The 21,205-nt window shown below is 39.6% G+C and overlaps 1 protein-coding gene across 2 annotated transcripts in view; it reads right to left on the minus strand.

The window, feature by feature from the left end:
* The window catches only part of CMYA5 (cardiomyopathy associated 5), a 97,233-nt gene that overhangs the window by 41,123 nt on the left and 34,905 nt on the right, over window positions 1-21,205 (minus strand). For both annotated transcript variants that reach the window (XR_013556267.2, XM_078448560.2), the window contains exons 2-4: window positions 6,039-16,566; window positions 2,133-2,228; window positions 248-481 (exon numbers count right to left, since the gene is read on the minus strand). Coding sequence is in view for 1 of the 2 variants with exons in the window: in XM_078448560.2 (XP_078304686.1) it covers window positions 248-481; window positions 2,133-2,228; window positions 6,039-16,566 (10,858 nt within the window). In the remaining variant the exon portion in view is untranslated. The remainder of the gene's footprint in view (window positions 1-247; window positions 482-2,132; window positions 2,229-6,038; window positions 16,567-21,205) is intronic.

The following is a 21,205-nucleotide window of genomic DNA, read 5'->3' on the forward strand; positions in this document are numbered from 1 at the left end:
CTGTGACCTGACTTTCATGTATCCTTCAGCTGGATTTGGATGTTAAGACTTTCAGGATTTTCTGGGCCTTTTCCATAAGCATCAGGCATACCTAATAATCTTTAAATGTCAGAATTACATAAACCCCACAGAGAAATATAAATGGTACAAGTGATCTTGGGGAATATTGAAAGATGAATTCTAAAAACTAGACTTGGATGCATAGAGCAGGTGGAGGGTGTCTAGGCCTGTTTTAATTGGTGCTTACAGTCAGGAAAACAGTCTCGTCGAGCTCCTCTGCTTCTCTCACGATGCTCTCCAGGGTGTCCTTGGCCGTGTCCATGCTCTGCAGAAAGTGGACCATCTGGTCATGTAAGAACTCCATCTTCTTTTTCTTCACTTCCTCAAAGCTCTGGGCTTTCTCATCATACTGTGCTAAAACTTTCTTCATCATCTCCTCATTCTGTTCTTCTAGCTTTTTCTCATTTTTACTACAGTTTTCCTAAAAAACAAATAAAACAAACAAACAAAAAAACCCACTTTTTAATGAATCACAAAGTGCACGTCTTGCTTCTTTTCTTTTAGGAGAAACACCAGTCTTTTAAAGAACTGAGCTCTGGTGTCTTCATAAGAGAATTTTAGATTATGGGCACAGTCTATGTTTTCAACACATCAAGCCTCTTGGCCACGGTTAGCTTTGCAATAAAATTCACTGTAAGATTATTATCCAGAAGGATTTAGTTAACGAAACAAACAAACAAACAAACAAACAAACAAACAGATATTTGTGTGGAAGGCTTGCCTACTTGCATTTCCACAGGATAAAACTTGAAGATGGCGGCACAGTGAATGAATGAAGATCCCTGACCTTCGTTTAGTGCCATTTTCACCATTCCATGAAAATCCTTGTGTGAGGAAGGGAGAAGCAAGACACTGGACAGGGCACTACATTCACAAGTGCTCTCCAGGGAGGGGGACAGCTTCCACCACAGTAAGAGAAAGTTTATTGCCCATCTGGCAAATCCAGATACCCACTGGATATAGTGGTTCTCACTACGGGGCTAGTGATAAGGTGATCATATAATTTATCGTCTAAAATGGATACTTGGTGGGGGCATTCGAAATAATTAGCAGGTGTTAACTGATCTAAAACAGGAGTTAAGGAGACCCTTCTCAAGCAAACTAGGGTGAGAGTTGCCCTCATGATAGGGAACGTGGGCACCAGCCTTCTGCAGCAGCCCTCTGCCACGTCTGATTGACAAGTGAGGATATCTGGGCCATTTCTGCATATGGATGGAGATAGCCCCCCACCCCTGCCTCCACTGAGGAGGGAGCAGGGGCCAACAGCTAGGAGGGCATAAATTCATCCAGATAGTGGTACTATGAGAGACACCCATTTGTTCTGGGCATTGGACATCAAGCATTTCTGCAGAGCTAGTCAATGAAAGACAGGATAGTGGAGCAAGTTAAGAACTCAGATCTGAATTTAAATTTTGACTCTCAACCTACTATGAACGTACTATGACCTTGGGTAATATACTTAACTCTAAGTTTCAGTTCCTTACATAGAAAATGGAAACAAATTAATAACACCTGTTTCATATGGTTATTGTAAGGATTACATTGGATAAAGCATGCAAAGCATTTGCCCTGTCATTGTAAGCACCTAATAAATGTGTACATGTTTTTTTGTTTTTTTTTTTTTTAAGTTTTTTTTTTAACGTTTATTTATTTTTGAGACAGAGAGAGACAGAGCATGAACGGGGGAGGGGCAGAGAGAGAGGGAGACACAGAATCTGAAACAGGCTCCAGGCTCTGAGCTGTCAGCACAGAGCCCGACGCGGGGCTCGAACTCACGGACCGCGAGATCGTGACCTGAGCCGAAGTCGGCCGCTTAACCGACTGAGCCACCCAGGCGCCCCAATGTGTACATGTTTTTAAGCACAAGTCGTTTATCCTTGGAAAGGAAGTAGTTTCACTGATTACACACAGATGGAAGACTTTGAGGACCTTCACTTTTAATGGAACAAAACCAACAATGGCAAACCACATATGCATACACAATCCCTAATTCAGATTGTTCTGGCTCAGAATTCTTTCCTTATAATGACATGAACAAACCAGGTCAAAGTAAAAGGGTTATGGTAACTTACCTCAATGGTATTAAAAAAAGATTCTATCTCACTAACAAAGGCTTCAATCCTCAGGGACTTTTCTTGTAAATTATCTAGAAATTCTGCTAATTGGACCTGAAGAAAAAAATTTAGATATGGTTGGTATATGACATTTGAGAAAATAACTTCAACCAGTGAGCTCTAATTTCCTCATAAATTTAGTACATTTGGTAGAGATTTACTATATGACATTCACTAACAAATCAATCTTTAAATTTTCTTTGCTGCTTCATCTAAATTGACTGTAGATAATTCTGTATGATAAACAATTAGGAGGTCTGTGAGTGAGAGCAATAGAAAGTTTATTTTCTCATGCAAGAGGAAGGAGTTCTTGTTGAGTACATAAATTCAAAGCATACTTGTTTTAGTAAACCATGGATTTTAATTTTCTCCTTAGTAAAGCCTCAATTTTTTTTAAATTTGAGTCCGGGGTTGGGGGGATGGGCCAGAGAGAGAGAGAGAGAGAGAGAGAGAGAGAGAGAGAGAGAGAATCTTAAGCAGGCTTCACACTCAGTACCGAGCCTGACTTGGGGCTTATCCTACAACGCTAGGATCATGACCTGAGCCGAAATCAATGGTTGGATACTTAACTGACTGAGCCACCTGGGTGTCCCTAAAGCTTCAATTTTTATACATTGTCTTCTTCAAAGATTGCAGACTTTTTGTTGAACTTGTTCAACTTATCCAAGTAGTCTCCTCACATTTGTGCCAATGGCCTCAGTGTGCCTGGATCACTCTGAGAAGGTGCTCAGAGTGTCACCGGGCCAGGAGCCTAGCATACCAAATAATGGAAACTGTTTACTAAAGAGACCCAAAGGTTGTCATAACCCTTACAGGGTTAAAATACTCAAGAAGTGAAAGCCAACTAGAAAATGTATGGGTCATGGCGGAAGATGGTAGCTGCCTTAGCCATAGTTATAAACCCTGCTATAATCTATCCTGCTAAACTTAATGAATAGCAACATAAATAACAGAGCTGCCTGGTTCACTATCCACAGAATGATGGAGAAATTGCAAGGATGGAAGCCCCTTCTGGATCTGCCTTCTACTTACCGCTATAGCTCTTGCCTCTTTTCCACAAGGCCCCAGGCTCCAATCACACAAGCCCCATCTTTCCTTGAACTTTTTCTCACCCGTGTGCCTTTTCATGTGGTATTTCCTGTCTCTAGAATGTCCTCCGTGCCTTGATTGCTGGAAAAACCTCTATCTTATTGAAGGTTCACTCGGTCTTCATCTTCCCTCACCCTCTCAGTCCTACTCTATCATTTGGCTCACTCCCAAAAGGGTCCTTTTTCAGAACACTGTGCTCCCACAATCCTGACTGATTCCAGGGAGCCGTTAGTCCATCTTCTTTTATTTTTGTTGTCATTCCCAATGATTAGACACTTTCCAACATGTAATGGGAGGTCAATAAATACTGAGAAAGAAGGAGAGAGTGAATGAAGAAAATAAGTGGCAAAAGATAAGCCACCACAGTGGAGATGGCAGGAAAGGAGAAGCAAGGACCTCGATGATCTATAAAGGCAGTCACCAGTTTCTGACTCATCACAAATGGTCTGTTCACACAAGATGCTAGAGAATTCTCAAGGTATAACTTTAAATTGATTTCTAATTTTTAAAAGTTGTCAACCAACTCTTAATCTTCACAGTTGATTTAATGAAACAAAGCAGGTCTCTCTGGCTTTAGTGAACTAGCTTTCCATTTTTTTTGGTCATACTGTTTAGAGAACATCAGGGGGGAAAAAACTTTAAAATGGTTTTAAAGCAGCTCTTCCCGTAAGCGGCCTGAGGTGATCTCTGAAAATGGTTCGCTATTCACTTGACCCAGAAAACCCGACAAAATCATGCAAATCAAGAGGTTCAAATCTTCGTGTTCACTTTAAGAACACACGGGAAACTGCCCAGGCCATCAAGGGTATGCATATCCGAAAAGCCACCAAGTATCTGAAAGATGTCACTTTGCAGAAGCAATGTGTGCCATTCCGACGCTACAATGGTGGAGTTGGTAGGTGTGCCCAGGCCAAACAATGGGGCTGGACACAGGGTCGGTGGCCCAAAAAGAGTGCCGAATTTTTACTGCACATGCTTAAAAATGCAGAGAGTAATGCTGAACTTAAGGGTTTAGGTGTAGATTCTCTGGTCATTGAGCACATCCAGGTGAACAAAGCCCCCAAAATGCGGCGTAGAACTTACAGGGCTCATGGTCGGATTAACCCATACATGAGCTCTCCCTGCCACATTGAGATGATCCTTACTGAAAAAGAGCAGATTGTTCCTAAACCAGAAGAGGAGGTTGCACAGAAGAAAAAGATATCCCAGAAGAAAATGAAGAAACAAAAACTTATGGCCCGGGAGTAAATTCTGCATGAAATACATGCAAATAAAAGTAAAAACAGAAAAAAAAAAAAAAAAAAAATGGTTTTAAAGCAGGAGACGTATCCCCTTGCTTTTGAATTTTGTTTTAAATTGACAATATTTAGACAGAATTATTTTTTAATTTCTAAAACTCATAGAGATAAATAAAACATAATTAAGAAAGCTAAAAAAAAACTAGTCTTTCTGCTGACAGTGCCCAGTAGTTGTCAGTTAGCGAAACCAAGTGTCATCACAGAATGGGGCACATTTCACCAGTGCTAATGCATCCAGAGGCCTGAGATTTCTTTTTTTTTTTAATTGCCCCATCTTCTACCCCCAAATTTTACCAGGTAAAATTTCAACAAAATTTCACTGTAGAGAAACATAACCTATGTTAGACAATTGAGAAATTTTAATTTTCTGGAGAAAAAAAATGTCAAGATTCTAACATCATTTTTTAAATCAAAATGAGCCTAACAATTATTTAACAGTGACCTGATTGAATAATCATATTGAAAATTGCTGCCATTAGCAAGGCACTGGGCCAAGCAATATGGATATACAGCCAAGAGCATAGCTCTGGCATCAGACAGACCTGGGTACCAATCCTAGTCTGTCTTCCATGACCTTGAGCAAATCACTTAAAACAATTTGCACTCATTTCATTGTCTGAAAATTGGTGATAATGACAGGGTTGTTGTGAGGAGTAGATGATATCTTGTATGCACAGAATTTAACACAGTGCCTGGCACGTAGTCAGTGCTCAATTCTTGTGATGGTCTGCATTTTAAGATCATTCTGGCTAATGTACTGGAGGATGGTTTGGAGAGACAAGGGTAGGGATTCCAGTTAGAAGGCTACTGAAAGTATGTCACAATCTGTAAGACTAAATACTTGACTTCCAATAGTATCTCTGGGGAGAGTATTTATAATTACATGCATTGAGGGTACGTGTTGTGACTAGCTTTTTAACATTGGGAATCTATAGACATAGCCAGAAAGAATGCAAAGGTTTTCCATTATAATATCAATTTTACCATAAGGAGGAAATACAGAGAAAACCAAAATTTAAAACGACCATCTTGAGTTTTTTATAAAACTTGCAATAATATTGTTCAATGTAATATAAATGTGTATTTTTAAAGAATAATAGTGTAGATAATAGAAAATAAATTGTGTTTTATGCTCAAAAGTACATTTTTCAATTTAAAATCCTTTGGCCCTTTCAGATAATGTTAAGGGCTACTGCCATAAGAGAGGACCCCTCAAAGGCAGTGACCCTGCGTTATTTACACTGGTGTTGCAAGAACCTAGAAAAATGCCTGGCACATAGTGTATACCCAATAAATGTTTGTCAAACTGATCTTAACTAAATGCTTAGGGAAAGAATTCTTAGCTTTCTTTCAGACTATTATGCCTAAATATGAATATATTAAATATTGGTCATTTTTTAAATTGAGAAAATGTTAATTGAAACAAGTTAAGTGTATATGTATTGTCATGTACTTATAAGCTTTAACATCTCTTTACCTTTACAGCACTTATAGCTGTATCAAGTGTTGCAACCTCGTGGTCTTTGTGGGCACCAAACATCTTGTCAACAGCAGAAATCGGGCTTCTGCAAGTGTAACAGTACGTGTCGATCTGGGACTTTTTCAGTTCCTTTTGTTCCTTCTCAGTTGCTAACTCTGATGATAATTGTTCTTGTTCTGTCCTCTCCCTACCCAACTCCTTCTGTTCAGCAGACATACTTTGTTCTACCTCACTCACAAATTCATTTTCACTGATGTGTTCGAAGGATTCCTTTCCTTGAGATAACACATCTTCAGGTGTGGATTCTGAATATAGTTCCTCTGATAAAGTGTCTTGAACAACCATTTCATAATTCAGGGATTCAGCAAATTCATACTCATCCTGAACAGGGCTACCGCGGAGCCTGTCTTCACTTGGCTCAGGCGGGACTATTACTTTAGATTCTTGCAGTGTTTCTTGAACACAAGCTAGGCCAGACGCAAATTCTTCCTCTGGGAAGGACACCTGTACTGGGACATTCAGACTGACTTCTGGACTTGCATTTTCTGCTTCATTACTCTGACTGTTTGTTTCATCTACTCTCTCCAGGACATGATGGGTGTCTTCAAATGGAATCGCATAGCTTACCTTCTGGGTAACCACTGTGACTTCTTCAGTTATGGGAACTTTTCCATGCATAGCTTCATTGTCAAGAGGCCCCACATAGCCTACTGATTCTCCTTCCCTATACATAGCTTTCTGTTCCTCTTCCAGACTCTTCTCCCCCAAAATAGTTCCAAACCTCCCCCAAATTTCCCCTTCTGCAGCTACTGGTTGGTATGAATCATCCTTACCAACTGCTTTTTCTTCCAGACCTTGGCCTTGGTCCTTTTGAGTTACAGATGTGTCATGGAGAATGTCATCTTTGAGTATATACTTCTCAAAATATATTCCTGTTCCATCATCAGTGTCAGAGTTCCTGCTTGGAAATGATGCCTCAGAATTCACACTGTCACCTTCAGAAGCTGTCTCCCCTTCCTTCTTTTTCTCCCCAACTGCTTCTTCATACAGATCCTTGTATAAAAATGCGAGTGCAGGTGGCTCCTCCAGAAGTTCAGGATTAATGGCTTTAGTGGTGGTAGGAAATATCTGGGTTCGTGACAAAACTTCTTCTTCTGCACCAAATAATGGCATCCCAGGTGACTTTAAGTCCACATCTCTATTTATGCTCTTTGGAACATCTCTGTCAGCTGATTGCTGGATATCCAAATGCTTCCGGGTCTCTGGGTGAGATAATTTGCTGTCGTCCTTTTCCATCCCATAGAAGCTTTCATCTAACTTCAGCAAGTCATATTCATGTTCCAGGGCACTTTCCTCTGAACTTTCTGGGAAAGAGCCAGTATCTTCTGTAACCTGCTTTGAGAGTTCCACTTCAACATTTAATTTCCATGGAGCTTTCTGTTTTTCTGGGTCTGGGGAGATGTTATAATCAATCAATGTATATTTTTCAAAATAATCTTCTTCACTGGGAGCTGCAGGCTGATTAAAGGTGAAATCGTCAGTTTCTGAATAGGTGGACATCTCCCCTTCTGTGTTAAAAGATGCCTTTTGTTTATTTTCTTGCAGTGATATAACTTGATCAGAATCTTCTAACTTACTCTTTAATGTTTTATGGCAAGAGACTGCCTCACTATTGTCATGAAGAGATATTGTTTTAAATGAAGCCTTCTCTTTCAAATATTCTAATTTATCTTGCATTTGTTCACTTTCTTCCTGATCAACAGAAGAAATAAATGCAGAAGCATGAATATTCAATATCTCGCAGCCTTCAGAAATAATACTGAAGGCACTCTTTTGATCTTCTGAAAGTCCAGCTGGTTTGCTAGTCATTGTAAATTCTTCATCTTTTACATACGTGTCTTCAGGTTCCTTGGAAATTTCTCTAGAAGGAACCATTTTACCAGCATCAATTGATGATGCATCCTTTATAAATCGAGCATAGTTGCTGCTCACTGAAGAGCTTGGTTCATTTACATGGGCATCTTCCACAGCCTCCAAGTGGTGATTTGAAGCAACAACAGATTGTTTAGTCATTTCAGATGTTAGATCTTTAGATGTTTGAATAGTATGGACTGTATGCCTATCTGGAGTCAATTCTGACCATGGCATTTCTTGTTTCTTCACTGTATCAATTTCTGGATAAGTTCTAGAAACAAGTGTTTGTGATTTCACAGATGACAACAAAGATGGTGGGGTTTCTAAGCTCATTGTTTCATCCAAAGGATGATCTAAAATCCTTTCAGATTCTTTAGATGGAGATCCTTGTTTCATACTTTCTTTTGTGATATCTATTGAAACACCTTTTGATGGCTCTGACACTGTAACCTGTTCCTTTTCTTCACTGTGACTTGCCACCTCCCTGCTTGTCTTTTCCAATATCAGATTTCCTTCCTTAGGTACAGACTGCTTATCTATTTCTTCATGATAAGAAAGATCCACTGGAAGGAAAGTCTTGGTTTTTTCCACCAAAACTTTACTTTCTTCTTTTGGATGTGGTTGAGTTCCTACTGCCCTTGTTTCTCTGATTTCTGGGTGAGCCTCCAAGAGCACAGTTTCTGATTTTTCAGTAACTGATAGAGTTTTAACTAATGAAAGTGGTTGAGTTTCACCTGAAGAATGACTTAAAGAGATATCTGATTCTTCAGGCATAGACCTGGCTACATTCAAGGAATAAGGTTGAATTTCCTGCCACTTTCTTCCTTCTAAAAATGCTTGTGACTGCTTTTGTTTTTCATCTTTCTCCTCCTCCATAATTGTGTATCTTTCTTTGTGGTCTTCATTTTGAGAGACTTGCTGAAGCACAGCTGTGGCTTTTGATTCTTCCAATTTAATAGGGCTAGACCCACGTGCAATTTGTGCCTTCCCTATTTCATTATCTCTAAATTCTAACGGGGCCATAGTTTCTTGCTTTTCTGCCAGCACCTTCTTTTCTGCCAAGGAATGTGATCTGGTTTCCAAGTTACCTTTCTCCTCAGTTGGGCTAACAGACCTGAGTTTTGTTTCCTCTTCATAAATTTTCAAGGAAGTAGGTTTTTGCATTTCTTTCTTCCGTCTGTCTTCACCCAGATCAATTAAACTGCGTTCAGATTCTTCTACTGGCAAAATTATTGTCTCTGGCTTCTCTGATTCCTTCATGATATTTTTACTTGTGAAGCTAGATGAAGCTGATTTTGGCTGTTGTGGCATCTTATCCACTGCATCAAATGAAAAGCATATTTTTTCTTTTTGATCACTTTTTGGCTCTTCCTTAAGAATAGAAATATTCCATTTAGATGGAGCAGAAATTTCTGGCTTCTGGGCTCTTTTACTATCAGCGATGTTAAGAGGAACAGCATTTTGTGCTTCTTCCACCATGGATTTCTCACCCATGGGAGAATAAGATTGAATTTTAAGACGTTCCTCACCATCAGCAGAAGTAACTACCGAGTTTAAATCCATTTCTTCTGAATACGCTAGGATTTCTTTTTTCCCATAGTCTTCATTAGACACCTCAAGGTTGGATTGGGGCTGTTGTAAAACTTCTACATTTGATAAAAATGTAGTTTTTTCTTTAAAGTCTTGGCTTTCACCAGATTTAACTAAAGTACCTCTGGATTTTTCAGCAGGTTTAAGTTTTGTCTCTGGTAACAGATGATCAGTTGGCATCTTGGTTGCATTAAAGTCAGCTGGAGCTGCTCCTTCAGACTTCAGTGTCGCAGGCACTGCTTTTTCTACAGATGGACTTGGCTGAGTTTCTAAATCTTTTTCAGCAACTCTGTCATCTGGAGTCCTTGATCCAAAAAACAAACTGGACATCCATGATAAGATTCCTTTCTTTCCCTTCTCCTCAGAAAGGCCTCGCTCAACTGCCTTTGGCTGCTTAGGCAATTTTTGTGTTGCCTCAGATGGCTCTGCAGATTGGGGTTCTTCATTTTCTTGGATCGAAGAGAGGAGTTTTATTGGAGTGGGTGTTTTCACTTCAGGTGCTGGTTTCCCTCTCTCATTAACATCTAAAACCTTTGACTGAATCGTTTTTTCTTTTTCTAATGACTTCTCTCCAGGTAAAGAAGATATACTCCTGTGTGCTTCTTTTTCACTGTCCAATGCAGATTCTGCATCTTCTGCCAGGAAAGGGGCTGCTTTGGAGGGAGAGGGAATAGTTTCTGATTTGATCAGTTCCACTGATGGGCCAGACACTCCTTTCTGGAGAATTCTTTCAGAAGGTAGGTTGATTTCTTCCTGGCTGCCTTCTTTGCAAGGCCTGGACAATTCTGCGTTTGCTTTTTCCACTGTCAAACTTTCACTCCCCATGAAAGAAAAGATCTGCTTCCTCTCTGCTTCGTTTCTCTCTACACTTCCAGTTGGAACTAAAGATTTTGGTTTGGGGGCCAGCTTTGTTTCTTCCGAAGAGTAAGTTTTAGTTGATAAGGTCTCTATGTCACCACTGAAGGTACTGAGAGTAGATACTGGCTCTTGTAATGATACAGGAGATACTTCAGTAGAATGTGGCAGAACCTGCTTTTTGGTTTCACATGTGTGGTCTTTATCTGGCACAACAGCCTTAAGCTGTCCTGTCATCAAATCATTACTGCCAGAGGAACCCAGCTGCACAGATCCTGATATTCTTTCTTCATGTTGACTTGCCAGATCCCTTTCTGGCTTTTCTACTATCCAGCTTTTATCCTTTGGAAAAATAAGGGCCTCTTTCACTTGTGTTTCTTTAACATCTTCAGGCTCATTTGTTGTAAGTGATTTTGATTCTTCCAAAGGCAAATTCTCTTTCAGAAATAAAAACTGTTTAACTCCCAGATCTTGTTTATCTGCAAAAGATGTGCTTATATCAGGTAATTTAACAGCTTGTTCTGAATGAAGTGCTTTTCCTGGCTTCTCTTTTTCTACAAGGAGGTCAGAAGAAACAATCTTAGATGGATCTGTTATACTCTGGGGCACACGGAATGAATTTGGTTGGTCTGTTTGTTCATTTAATTTCGTTTCAACATGTCCTATCACTTGTGTCTTCAAATTTCCTGTTGACAGTAATGGGTTTATTTCCTGTTTTTCTCCCTCTTTAATGTCGGCTGAATGGTTCAATTTCTCTGATGATTGTTTTAAAGAAAAAGAAAGTGGCTGAAGCTCTTTTGGGCTGTCTCCTTCAACTAGAGGGTCCAATGCTTCCTTTGACCCTAAGCTGACTACCTTGGGAGAGAAAGATTTAAGTTCTTGAATCTGTGGTTCCTCCCTAAGGTATGATGAAACGTCTGGAATTTCAGGGTCGACTGTAGGTGACACATGACGTTCCCTGTTTTCTTCTTTTCCTTCTCCTCTGCTCCTAAGTTCAGTGAGGCTCTTTTCTAAGACAGAATCCCCTGTTTCGGTTATGGGAGATTTTATGTGTTTTGTATCTATGGATCCATCTTGCCCACCTAAACTATGAATGACTTCTGACTCAGTGCTCAGTAATTCTGATACTTGGTATGGCTTGTCTTTCTTTTCAGGTTCCAAAGAGAGCTCTGCCAGAACAAGATCTGGTCTTTCTGATGGGAAATTTCCCCGCGCTGTAGAAGATGGCTCTTCTGCCTCTTTGTTCTTATCATCTCCAAGGGTTGGAGTTAAATCTTCTGATGCTAAATTTTCCAGTGCAGGAGAACTTTTCATTTCCTCATTTTTGCATTCTGGGGCTGTCTGTTTGAGTGCAGGTGACATGTTTTGTGAGGAAAAAAGTTTGGTTTCTTTTTCCTTTACCTCACTACCTTCGTTGAGCAAAAGCACATGTTCAGGCCCTGACACCTCTGAGGCAGACAGAGAATTCTTTTTCTCTGGTAAAACCAGTTGTTCAGAGTCCAGGACTGTAGAAAATGAAACACCTTGTTCATTTTCCACCCTCTCTTCTTTAGTTACATCTGAATGTTGACAAGACAATGCTTTTGTTATTGGCAACCCAGGTTTAACTTCTTCAGTTTCTACCTTGGACAAAGAATGCACTGGTACAGAGGATATTCCTGCAGGTGAATCAAGTTTAATTTCTTTCTCTGCTTCTGACCAAGCTGGACGTTCAGATGTAGCCGTTTCAGTAGGAGAAGGCCTAATTTTCAGTGCTACCTTTTCTTCTTTAAGAAGTGGATGTTCATCTGTCGACGTCACCAGTGGTGGCAAATCACTTCCTAATTCACTCTTTTCTACTTTTGTTAAGACTGGATGTTCTAGAGGGGTGGTAAAAGAGAAATCTGTTGGGGTTTCTTCTTTTGCTAACTTAGTTAAGCCTGAGTCATGCTTAGTTACAGATGTTGTGGTTAATGAACAACTAGGTTCAATTTCTTTCTTTATTTCTTCCGGAAATTCTGGTGCAGGTGGTTCATGTTCAGTTCCCTTTTGCACTCCTGGTGGAGCTGAATGCAGCACTCTAGATGTATCAGTTATTTTAGAGTCATGTTTCACTTGTGTTTTCAGTGCTGATAAAATCTCAGGTCCAGATAAAGATGTGTCCTTTAGAGGTGAATATGGTTTTATTACTTCAGGTTCGTTCTCTGACAACATTCTCTGTTCTAGTTCAGATGTCACAGTTGGAGCTAAATTAGGTTTCACATCCTTCTTTGGCTCATCTACCAAGTCAGGAAGAACTGAATATTTCATCCCAGACCCTAGAACATTTGGAGGCTGAGGCTCCATTTCTTGATCCCGTGATACATGTGCTGTAGCTTCTTGAGAATCAGGCACAATTTCTTCCTTACTTTTAACTTTTAACAAAGCCATCTGTTCATTTGCAGCTTTTGAAGTGAGTGAAGCTTTGAGTTCTTGTTCCTCCTTAAGTGCATGAACTGAATCAGGTGAAGCTGAATATTGAGATGAACACACAACAGGTTTGATGTCTTCTTTTACTGTAAATGATTGTTCAGGTAAAGAAACTGGTCTTGCAGCTACTGATGAAATAGTCTGAATTTCTCCCTTATCCATTTCACTGGTTAAATATGATGGAATCAAGTCCTCAGAGTCAGGTTCTAAAAATGCTCGAGTTATCTGCTCCTGTGCCAAAATGAGATATTCAGATACAGGTCTTGAGATTGTTTGAGCATCTGGCTGAACTTCTGTGATCTCTCTTTTATTTGCTGAAGGTGGCAAACTTGAGTCTTCAGGTGCAGACAGTGAAGGGGAAGGTTTGGCTTGTTGCTTCTGTGATGAACTGAGGTGCTCAGGTACAGGTGTTGCAGCTGTTGGTGCAATGTCTTCCTCACCCGCTTCTGAAAAGCAAGAGTATCCTGAGGCAGATATTGTAGTTACCAGTGAATCATGCTCAAATTCATTTTTCTTTATTTCTGGGATTCTATATGGTGGAATTGAAACTTGTGATGCTGAGTCTGGAGAGAAAAGTTCAACTTCAGTGTCTTCATCTGACAAAATAGTGTGTTCAGATGGTGATGTTAAACATATTGGAGAATCGCATTCAAATTCTCTTTTCTCTATTTCCTGAGTTGCATAGGGTGAAAATGAGAATTCTGACACAAATGCTGAGTCTGGAGAAAAAGGTCCAATGTCTTCTTGCTCTCCCTCTGAGAAATTCGTGGGTGAGGAAACCCCTTTTAGATTTAAAGGGGATATCCGGATAATTTCTTCCTCCTGTGATTCGGGTGCTGCATATGGTGGTACTGAAACTTCAGAAGTTGAGGTGGAAGAGGGTGTGTATCGCTCAATTTCTATTGTCTCTTCTGATAGGACACCATGTTCAGATGGAGTGGCTGAAAGTGGTGGGGACTGGCATTCAGAAGTCTGCTCAGTTGTGGATGGTAGGAGAGAGTGTTCAGACACAGAGGCCACATATGGGGAATACAATCCAGTGTCTTCCTTCTTTTCTTCTGACAAAATCATGTGCTCAGAAACACCCTGTGATTTTAATGGGGTCACATCATCAATTATTTTCTTTGGGGATTCATACGTTGCATTTGACGGAACTGTATATTGGGAAGTCAATGTTGAATCCGGTGTGAAACGCTTATTTCCTAGGTCCTCTTCAGACAGGACTGCCTGTTCCAGTGCAGCAGTTGAAAACAGTGGGGACTGGCATTCAGAAGTTTGCTCGGTTATGGATGGTGGAAGAGAGTGTTCAGATACAGAGGCCACATCTGGGGAATATGGCCCAGTGTCTTCCTTTTCTTCTGACAAAATCATGTGCTCAGAAACAGGTCTTGATTTTAATGGGGACACATCATCAATTATTTTCTTTGGGGATTCCTGCACTGCATTTGATGGAACTGCATATTGGGAAGTCAATGTTGAATCCGGTGTGAAACGCTCACTTCCTAGGTCCTCTTCAGACAGGACCGCCTGTTCCAGTGTAGCAGTTGAAAACAGTGGGGACTGGCATTCAGAAGTCTGCTCAGTTGTGGATGGTGGGAGAGAGTGTTCATATTCAGAGGCCACATCTGGGGAATATGGTGCTGTATCTTCCTTCTCTTCTGATAGAATCACATGCTCAGAAACACCTGTTGATTCTAATGGGGGCTTATGGTCAATTGTTTTCTTCAGTGACTCTTTTGTTGCCTGTGATGGAGTTGAATATTCAGAAGCAGATGTGGAATCTGGTGTGTAATATCCACTTTCTGAAGCCTCTTCTCCAGACAGGACCACATGTTCTGAGATAGCTGCTGAAAACAGTGGGGACTGGCATTCAGAAGTCTTCTCAGTTGTGGATGGTGAGAGAGAGCGTTCAGACGCAGAGGCCAAAGGCTCAAATTCCTCATTCTCCTCTTCTGAAAAAACTGCATGTTCAGATATACCTTTCACAGTGGATGGAGGAACTGGCTCAACTTCTTGCTTCTCTGGTTCATGGTTCAAATCCTGTGGGACTGAATATTCTGATACAAAAGCAGAATCAGTAGAAACAGACTCATTTTCCTCTCTTTCTTCCTCAGATGAAGCAACATATTCAGGTGTTGATGTTTTCAGTGATGGTAAAGTGATCTCCTCTTCTTTCCGCTCCACTTCAGGGGCCAAATATGATGGGAAGGGCTTCTCAGAAATAGATGGACTTTCTGGGTATTCAAGTTCTATGATCTCTTCTTCCACTAAATTAGAATCTTCAGACTCAGGGGTAGTAGCTATTGGTAGAGAAGTTTCTATTTCTTTCTTTGATTCCTCTAATACTGGAGGTTTAGAAAGAGAAATGGATGGCTCAGGCACATTTTCTTCCTCCACTCCTTTGACATCAAGATGAGGAGGGCTCCATTTTTCAGAGACCGGTTCTGCCCTTTCTGTTGAAGTCAGGTCCACCCTTTCTGTCTCTGGGCCAAAATCCTCCTGGATGGATGCTGCCAGACCTGGTAAACCTGTTACCCGAGAAACCTTTTCTGCCTCCAATGAAATGGAATGGTCAGCAGAATACACATCTTCCTTCTTTACCTCATCCACTGAAGGTGGTGAGACTGAAGAGTCATGCTCTGATGTCACAATTTCTCGTGAATCAGGCTCAAATTCTTCCTTTGCTCTTCCCAGGAACCCAGTTGTAGATGTATCAGGTGTAAGAGGGGAAGACTCCATTTCATGGAGTTTTGTTTCATCGCCTGGTTGTTGTGGCACTAACTGTGGAGGGCTGAGCTGTGTTTCTTGTTCTGCTGTGTCATTACTTGCATAAGAGGAAACTGTGTGCTTGGTGGCAGATGTGACCTTTAGGGGAGAATCAACGTAAATTTTCTTTTCATCTTCATGACTGAATGAGGAGGTCAAGGACTCTGATCTTTTGGAGAGTACACCTCTCCAGGGTGAAGCAAGCCCTTTTACTTTCTCATCTTCTATGCTTGGGGCTACTAATTTGCCTGTTTTAGAAACTAAGTTAGAATCACGATTGCTCAAATCTGGCTCTAGACTAATGGATGCATCTTTCCCCCTCCTATAATGTATTTCTTTAATTACATAACCCTTTGGCAATGTCCCATAAAATTGTAGAGGAATTAATTCTTCTTTAACAGAATTAAACATCTTAATTTTATATTGTACTGTTCCTATGTAAACTGGCCTTAACACTAAGGGCTTGTGTTCTTTGTATATTGCCCCAGTAATAGGAGGTGTGTTTGAGGTGGTCTTCTTTTTTCTTATTTTATCATGAACGCCACTAGATGACTTCTCTTTCTGACTGTTTAGTACCTGGCTTTCTGAAATTAAAAGATTATCTTTTGTATTTGCTGGAACATCCTGAGATTCAAAAGAATTTCTCTTTTTGTTGCCTTTACGACGCAATGATGGTGAGCCACGCTTTGACCTAGGTGTTCTTTTCCGAACCTTTTTAACTTCATCCACAATAAAGGAAACATTCCCTGGAGAAGAATTCATAGTTGACCCTTCCAGACTACATACACCAGAAGTCTGACTTTCTTCCGAGGCCCAAGGAGTAGAAGACCTGCTTGAATTGGTCTCCCAGGTTATTCCACTATCTTCCCGTTGAACTGTCACCATGGAAAAGGAGGGGTCATTTATGATACACTTCTGCTTGGTCTTGCCCTCTTCATCCTGGTCTGATAATCTAAAGTAAGTAATAATACTATTAATAATCACATGTATATTAATAATAAATAATAATATTAATTACATATAGAAATAAGTAAATATCCTATTCTTACTAGGTGGATGGGCTAATGTGAAATTAAAGCATACAGATAAGTATTGCCATCTGTATCAAAAATAAGGAGGTATACAAAATAAAATTTAAAACTCTAAGTCAGAATATGAAATATAATAACACATTTTAGGCTGGAATGATTCAGTTCACCACCTACCCTTACCAGGATTGCCCCCCTGACCTCCTGTGGCTTACCCAGTCACTCAGGCTCACTCTTTGGGCGCAAGGACCTTCAAAATGGCACTTGCATCTGTGTCCTTTCTGTCAGTACTACAACCACCCTGACCTTTATCATGTCATCCCTAGATTATTTCATTAGCTTCCTAACTGGTCAGCTGGTATAATGTTTACCTCTTACCCTCCCCATCCTCACCCTACCCTACTCCTCTTTCCACACCAACTTCACCAAAAATTTTCATCATCACACTGCTTGCTCAAAAAATATCAGTAGAGGGGGACCTGGGTGGCTCAGTCAATTAAGTGTCCAACTCTTGATTTCAGCTCAGGTCATGATCTCACACTTTGTGGATTCAAGCCCCACATTGGGCTCTGCAATGATCATGCGGAGCCTGCTTGGATTCTCTCTCTCTCTCCCTCTCTCCGCCTGTGCTTGCTCTCTCGTGCCCTCTCTCTCTGTCTCTCAACTCTCTCTCTCTCTCTCTCTCTCTCTAAAAATAAATAAATAAACTTTAAAAATATCAGTAAATTCCTCATTCCTCAGTAAATTTTTTTCTACCTGTAGAAAAAAAATTCAAAATACTTAACTCTTTGATCCCTAGCTGACATTATTTCCAAGTACCAACTGTTACCTTATTCATACCTGGTACATTTCTGTTTTAACTATATAATTTCCTGTCCAGTTAATATATTGTGTGGACTCTGAGTATGAGCCATACAGGGAAAATATAGAGATATCCTAAAAAAACAGCCTGTGGGCGGCACTTTCCTCATCTGTGAGCCAGAGATCATAATAGAACCTACCTTTCGGGGCTGCTGTGAGGATTAAATTAGTTAATACACACGAAATGCTCAGGAAAGGTGCCTGGCATATAGTTAGTGCTCACTAAACACTATCTGTAATTAAGGCTCCTACATAATCATTGGACTAGAGACCTAGGGAGCCTTGGCAAGGTCATTTTCAACTGCTACAGGTGTTTGAAAAGGTGATCTCTTTGGACTGCTCTCATGTGCCTTCAAGACACAACTGGCTTTGGCTGTCCCTTCAATTGCCATTGGGCTCCTATCTCAGAGTCTGCAGTACTTTTCTCTGAAATTTTCTTATACCTTTTCCTTTCTGGTGCTCATGTTGTTCCTCCACTTAAATTCTCATCCCCCACCTCACTCTACCTTTTCTGCACACCTAAATTCTATCTCCTCTTCAAGGCTTATTTTAAAAAACTCCAGTGTTACTATTCCTGATCAATTCAGCAATCCTGTTTGCCAATACTTCATAAACATTAAGTTCAAGATCAAAACTCCAAGGGTTATATCCTTCTAGGAATATGGCTATAATTTGAGATAAACACAAACTACTGACTGACATATGCCTTTCTACAACAATAAAAACAAAACCAAAAACCTTTCTATACAAAAAGCCACTAAGTACAAGTATTAAATTGAGTCGCTTTTTGAAAACATACACAGTTAGAATTTAGGTCCCTTACTAATAATTTTTAATCATCAGTCACTGCTTATGTCAGTGGTTCTTAACTCTGGATATATTTGAGAGTCACCTGTAGGAAGTTTTTTTAAAAATACTGATGCCATCCTATACCCCTCCCGGCAGAGACTCTGATTTGACTTTACTAGGGTAGGGTCTCAGTTTTTCTGTGTTTTTAGGTTTTAAAAGCTTCCAAGTGACACCAGTCTAAAGCAGAATTAAAAACCACCAGCCTACACAATCCTAACTATGAAATTTAAATAATACACGCCTTTCTCACTTACTTCGAACACTTCCTAATTTGTTAGGTGAGGCTGAGGGCCAAGACCATGAATTCTTGCAGTTACATTCTACCCCCCTTTCTTAAACCTCAGAGTTTCCCCAACAGTCTGCAGCAAAGGGTGTATGGACCGCTGAGATCCTGATTTCCCTAACTCTCATCACAGCTAGGCAGAACCCCTGCCCTGCTGGTCTTCAACAGCAAGAAGATTCATCCATTCATCCATTCATCCCAGTGCACTATAAGTTCACTCCCTATATATGCCATGAGTGCAAAGGGCTGGAAAGCAGTGGGAAGAACTACTTTCTCCATTTCCTTGGCAACTCTTCTCTCACTTATTTGCTTTGGTATAAAACCACTGAACTTAATTAGGAATTAACACTCTATCTTGGTTTTGGATTGAATCTTATTTTAAAATGTTTTTTTTTTTCAGGCTATTTACATACCTAATTAAAGTTATTCCTCAGAATTTTCAATTCCTTCTACCCCTTCTCCCTTTAGCTTTAAGAGAAGCAGGATGAAATTAAAAATTAAGGTTATGACATGCATCTGAGAAGTCAGCATTTTGAGACCCCATGACTGTAGTAGTATTATAAAACCAATTATAAATTCAATTTAGAGTTAATTATTGATTGTAAATTTAATGTACTCAACCGGAGAAATTTTCATTACTAGCGAGGATGAGTTCATGGGTGCTTAGCAGAATACCCAAATGGTGATCCTAAGAAGACAGAGCCCTACTGAGGTGAGTTCATTCATTCATTCATTCATTCATTCATTTCTCACTTAACAAACTTTCGTTGGGTAGGAATACAAATATAAAGACACAGAATCTTCTCTCAAGAAATTAAAAATCTAATAGGGAGACAGAACTAAACATGTTAACACAGTGTGATTAGTATTATTCTAGAAGACATGCAAGATACAATGACAATATAAAGAAGAGAAGACTTTACAAAGGAAAGATACTTGAGTTGGATTTTGAAGAATAAATAGGAGTTTGCCAAATGGATGAGGAGTGGAGGTGGTGTGAGGATGGAGAGGTTATTCCAGGAAAATGTCACAGAATATGCAAAATGTACATATGAATAAATCAGCCTGGCTCACTGAAAAACCCAAAGTATTTTGGGATGTCTGGATTTTTGGAGAGAAGCAAAGGAATAGAAGAATGACAGAGCCAACAGGAATCAGAGAATGACTATATTAGCATGTGTAAAGCCAAAGCCCAAGTATTCACATTACACTCAGTCTAAAAAAATAATTTCCCTTAATAGAAGATAAATGGTCCGCATAGAGTTCAGAAATATATTTCTTGTTCAGGAACACAAGTGTTCTCATCTATGCAAAAATGTATACATCATCTTCTCATAGTTAATGGATATTGGCTATGAACATCATCTCATTCATTCTCCTCTGATTCTCACAAAGTTCTCATTACTACTTGGCTTCCCATGTAGAAGACCGACACATCTCGATGACCTGTGTATGTAGCTCACTTACTTGTTACATTGAGCAAGGAGAAGGTTTACCAGGTCTGAGTTAGATCAAGAAAAATATACTTGAGGCCAGAGCTGAGTGCCACAGTCTCCTCCTTCCTTTTGATAAGCTTTATCTGATTAAGGAAGTTTCCTTCTATTCCCATTTGTTAAGAGGTTTTTTCAAACAATGAATGAATGTTACATTTTAGTAAACAATTTTTTATACAGCTATGGAGATGACCATATCTTTTATTCTGTTAATGTAATGAATTATAATGATTGATTTCCAGATGTCAAGCCAACCTTGAATTCCTGAAATGATGACATGTGTTTGTGATGTATTATACTTTTTAAATAATATTGGATTTTGTTTACTAATACTTTGTTTAGGAATTTTATTCCTGTGTTCATGAATAAGTGACCTGTAATCTCTTTTCTTACAATGTGCTTGTCAGGTTTTCATATCAAGATTGTGCTGCCTCAAAAAACAAATTAGGAAATGTTCTCTCTTTCAGTATTCTCTGGAAGAATTTGTGGAAGATGGTATTATTTCTCCCTTGAGCATTTGGTAGAATTTATTGGTGAAGTCATCAGGACCTGAAGTCTTCTTTGTGGTAAGGTTTTTAATTAATAATTTATTTAATAGTTTGTGTCTACCTGGAATTTCTGTTTATTTTTGTGTCCATTTTAGTAGGTTGTATTTTTCTAAGAATTGGCCTATGAACCTAAATTTTAAAAAGTCATTGGAGTTAAATTATTCATAACAGGGCACCTGGATGTCTGAGTCAGTTAAGTGTCTTGCCTTTGGGGCTCAGGTCATGATCTCACAGTTCGTGAGTTAGAGCACCACGTCGTGCTCTGTGCTGTCAGTGCAAAGCCTGCTTGGGATTCTCTCTTTCCTTCTCTCTGCACCCCTCTTCTCTCTCTCTCTCAAGAATAGACAAATAAACCTTAAAAAATAAAAAAATAAAATGTTATCCATTTTTTTTCATTATTGATATTGGTTATTTCTATCTTCTTTTTTTTTTCTTTATAAGAACAGCCAGAGGTTATTACTTAGTAATCTTTTTAAATAAAGTTTGGCTTTATTGATGTTTCCTATCTCATAACTGTCTGCTTTTTATT

Source organism: Panthera onca, chromosome A1 (assembly GCF_046562875.1).
Source record: "Panthera onca isolate mPanOnc1 chromosome A1, mPanOnc1 haplotype 2, whole genome shotgun sequence".
Taxonomy (NCBI): Eukaryota; Metazoa; Chordata; class Mammalia; order Carnivora; family Felidae; genus Panthera; species Panthera onca.